The following is a 3878-nucleotide window of genomic DNA, read 5'->3' on the forward strand; positions in this document are numbered from 1 at the left end:
AAAAAATAATTTATTAAAGAATATTTTATTAAGCAAAATTTAATAATAAAAAATAAAATTTTTGCTAATGAATATTTTTTTAAAAAATAATTTTTTTCTTAAAAAATGGATAAAGTTAACATTAGTTAACATAAAAAGTTTAAATGGATTAAAAATGATATTTTTTAAAAGTTAGAAGGGAGAGAAATGTACATTTATAAAATAGAAGAAAGGAGAGTGTCATTTTAGCATCTCACAGAAGAGGGGAGTGGAATTTTCTCAAAAAATTAAATTGATAATTAAGCAACCACCAAAATCAAATAATTTATGATAGTCCCTAACATTTACAAAATAAAATTCATATATATATATACAGTGTGCAGTGTCTTAGAATTTTTCATTTGTCTTGGGTTTCACACAAACACTGAACCCAGTTACCCAGCCTCACCCTGACCCTGAGCTCCCTGGGCTCCCTGGCTGCCTCTTCACTCTCCTCTCTCAAGCTCTCTCGCATTTTCAGAGCACCGGCGGCGGCAGCGGGATTCCCTCACACATTCGCGGCGGCGCTCGTCTCTCCTCTCTCACAGCTCTGCCTCTCTGCGGCGGCAAGTCTCCCCACATTCGCGGAGGCGCGCTCGTCTCTCCTCTCTCACGGATCGTCTCTGGTTCTCTCGGTGGCGGCAAGCTCCTCCTCTTGGTAACTGGTACGCTATTTGTTTATTTTGTTTATTTTTGTGTTTGTGGGAGGGATGTTTGATAATTGTGTTTGATTATGTATTTGATTACTGATTCTGTTTGATTACTGTTATTCATTTTGTTTGAACATTTTCTTACTGTTATGTTGTAATTGATTTAGCTATTGATGATGTAGTTGGTAGTTACCGTCGCCGAAGATTCAATAAATCAAATATCCACTTTTTCAATTTTTGCTATTATTGTATTATTTTACATGAGTATCTTCCGACATCACATGTGAATCATCACATTATAAAAAGGAAGAGAATGATAATAGAATATTATAGAATAATTAAATAAGTAATAAAATTAGGAAAATAAATACGAACTTGTACTAAGATATTTAGTGAATTAGTGGTACATCATATTCGCATTTTAATTTATTTTACCTTGTGTTTTCCTCCGGACACTCTTTTTCTGCTGCTGCTTCTTCTTCTTCCCTTCACAGCCACCATGTGTGGGATTCTTGCAGTGTTAGGTTGTGTTGACAACTCTCAGGCCAAACGTGCTCGCATCATCGAGTTATCTCGCAGGTTCGATTTTCCATCATGCACTCACATTTCTCGAAACTTGTTTCTTTTCATTTTAATTAGTAATAAACTTTAAATATTTTCATTTATTTAACAAAAACATTGAAAATTACAATTTTCTAATTGCGTTAGTGTGCGCGCTTTTGAAAGATTCCCTGATGCTTGGCATTTAGGCGACATAGGAGTTCAGTAATTTTTTAATTATTTTTGTGATTTGGTTCTGATTGATTATAAAATGGAATCGGAGAATGCAGATTAAAGCATAGAGGACCTGATTGGAGTGGATTGCATTGCCATGGAGATTGTTATCTTGCTCATCAAAGGCTTGCTATTGTTGACCCCACTTCAGGGGATCAACCACTTTATAACGAGGACAAGACTGTTGTTGTCACAGTATGCACCAGTCACCTATGATTACATTATTATTATAATTATATATTTGTATCATTTGAATGTTCTTTAGAAGAATGCTTTATTTATTTCTTCTAATTCTGAAAGTCAGATGAATGTGGTAATATGAAGCTTTTAAGTCTACAGTCGATGCCTATTGATAGTAATGTATATTTCTATTTATTTACTCCCAATAATTTTTGGATGAGGTGATATTGCACAAAACATAATACAAATATGCATTGTGTCATATAATCTAATTCTGAAAGATGTTAGTATATATGATTTACGAATAAAGAGGTGTTGTGTGTTATACTATTTACACAAGAGGCTCTAGTAACGTGTACTTTTTTGAGCATGTATAAGAGTTGACATTAAAAATCAGTTGTCCAAAAAATGGAGTTCAAATATACTCATGTGTGCAATCCTTTTTATTGAACTAATTTTGATGATATGTATGTTTAGTAAAGTTTCCAAATGTTTTAGCCTTATATATTTTCTTTTCTTGTTGAAACTGTGCCATTAGGTAAATGGGGAGATCTATAACCATAAGGAACTGAGACAGAAATTGAGTTCCCACCAGTTTCGAACTGGAAGCGACTGTGAAGTCATTGCTCATCTTGTAAGTGTTAAGAAATCTTTTATATTTACTGATTATTGATCAACTTCCCCCCATGAGTTATATGTATTATCTGTAAAATGTACTTTTGTTTTGTTTCATCTTTATCATAACATGGTTATCATGTAGTACGAAGAGTATGGAGAAGAATTTATTGATATGCTGGATGGGATGTTCTCCTTTGTGCTTCTTGACACAAGAGATAAAAGCTTCATTGCTGCTCGTGATGCTATAGGCATTACCCCTCTTTACTTGGGATGGGGGCTTGATGGTTTGTGGCTTCCTCTTGTTTTTGATATTTGAGACATTTTTGAATGTTTCACCTTGAGCTTAATGATGTCCCACATCTCAAAGGTTGTGTTTGGTTACTATTCTGAGATAAAGGAAACAAATACACCGGGGATAGAAATAAATTTGTAGAAGGGAACAAAGACAAAAACTTGAAAATCGTCCCTATACCAGGATAAATCTTTAGATAGTGTCTCTACTTCTAAAATAGAGAGACACTGAAAACATGTCTTAGGAATATTTTTAAACTAATTTGTGTATCTTCTAAAAGAAGGGATGCTGGAGACGTATCTCTATCATCCTTCGTCTCTTGGTACGAACCAAATGCTGGTGAGCTATCTATCGTCCAAAAATTAACTTGTTCCTCTTCCAAAAATTAAAAAACAAGACTCAATTCTTTGGAATATCAAATTACTCCTATATGCTATTCTCTTTTTGCAATACTATTTGTTAGATCAATAGGTTTCTCAATTTTTTAATCTTAATTGATGTTGTATAGTGTAATTTCAATCCCACACCACACAAGATTTAAGTGGGAAAAAAAAACATGCAAGAGAAAATTTTGTACGTGCGAAATCACCCTTGCACCCTTTACAAAATCAATTGAGAAAAAAAAATGAAAAAATTCATTTCTACCTGAAAATTGCTCAAAAACATAAATTTGCTCCAATTTGTAAAAACATAAAAATTTTGTTTTTAAACTAAAATAAGTCATTTGTAACGAATTCGAGTGGAGATTAATTTGATTTGTAGTGGTACATAAACAAATTATGTTGTGACAAATCGTATAATTTGAAAATACGATAAAAATAATTTAATAAATAATAAAATTATTTGACATAAAATTACTAAATTTTAAAGATAAAAAACTCTTCTTTCTTTAATAATATTTACAAAAAATTATATTAAAATTTAATTTTTTAAAAAAATATATATTTAATATCTAATTATTTTTATCACATTTTTAAATCTTTTTAAAATTTAGAGTAATACCCCAAATAGGTCTCCAAGAAATTCACGGACAAATTTGTCCCCCCACAAAAATTAACTAAGATTTTGACCTTGAGGTATTTAGATATACACCAGATACGTTCCCAAGTCAGTTTGTCCCGGTCAGGACTAACGGTGACGTCCTACGTGGAGGTTAATGAGATGACATTTCAGGTTAACTGCGACATGTCACCTCCAGGACATTTTGGCCCCCATCTATCCTGGACAAAACGACGTCGTATTGGAACCAGGGGCGAAACGACGTCGTTTTGGGGGAGGACAAATTCGTCCCCACTTGGGCATAGCAATGAAACGGCGCCGTTTTAATGTGGGAGACCAATTCAATG

The 3878-nt window shown here is 33.2% G+C and overlaps 1 protein-coding gene across 2 annotated transcripts; it reads left to right on the plus strand.

Annotated features, from left to right (window-relative positions):
- The first annotated feature begins 394 nt into the window (after window positions 1-394).
- LOC107466435 (asparagine synthetase [glutamine-hydrolyzing] 2) lies at window positions 395-2964 on the plus strand. 2 transcript variants are annotated; one of them, XM_016085412.3, is made up of 6 exons: window positions 395-547; window positions 617-683; window positions 1163-1247; window positions 1499-1637; window positions 2161-2256; window positions 2383-2964. In XM_016085412.3, exons 3-6 carry the CDS (start codon window positions 1168-1170, stop codon window positions 2554-2556), a joined length of 489 nt encoding a protein of 162 aa, XP_015940898.1. In that variant the 5' UTR covers window positions 395-547; window positions 617-683; window positions 1163-1167; the 3' UTR covers window positions 2557-2964. The 2 variants fall into 2 exon arrangements, with proteins under 2 accessions (XP_015940898.1, XP_015940897.1); XM_016085411.3 differs by having other exon boundaries at window positions 395-683; window positions 2383-2963.
- Window positions 2965-3878: the final 914 nt, after the last annotated feature.

This window comes from Arachis duranensis, chromosome 9 (genome assembly GCF_000817695.3).
Source record: "Arachis duranensis cultivar V14167 chromosome 9, aradu.V14167.gnm2.J7QH, whole genome shotgun sequence".
Taxonomy (NCBI): domain Eukaryota; kingdom Viridiplantae; phylum Streptophyta; class Magnoliopsida; order Fabales; family Fabaceae; genus Arachis; species Arachis duranensis.

Excerpts from the sequence above, each read along its gene's own strand:
- LOC107466435 (XM_016085412.3), top strand. The coding sequence starts at position 1,168 with ATGTGTGGGATTCTTGCAGTGTTAGGTTGTGTTGACAACTCTCAGGCC. Across the intron at positions 1,248-1,498 it reads ATCATCGAGTTATCTCGCAG|ATTAAAGCATAGAGGACCTG; the intron begins GTTCGATTTTCC and ends CGGAGAATGCAG. Across the intron at positions 2,257-2,382 it reads GTGAAGTCATTGCTCATCTT|TACGAAGAGTATGGAGAAGA; the intron begins GTAAGTGTTAAG and ends GTTATCATGTAG.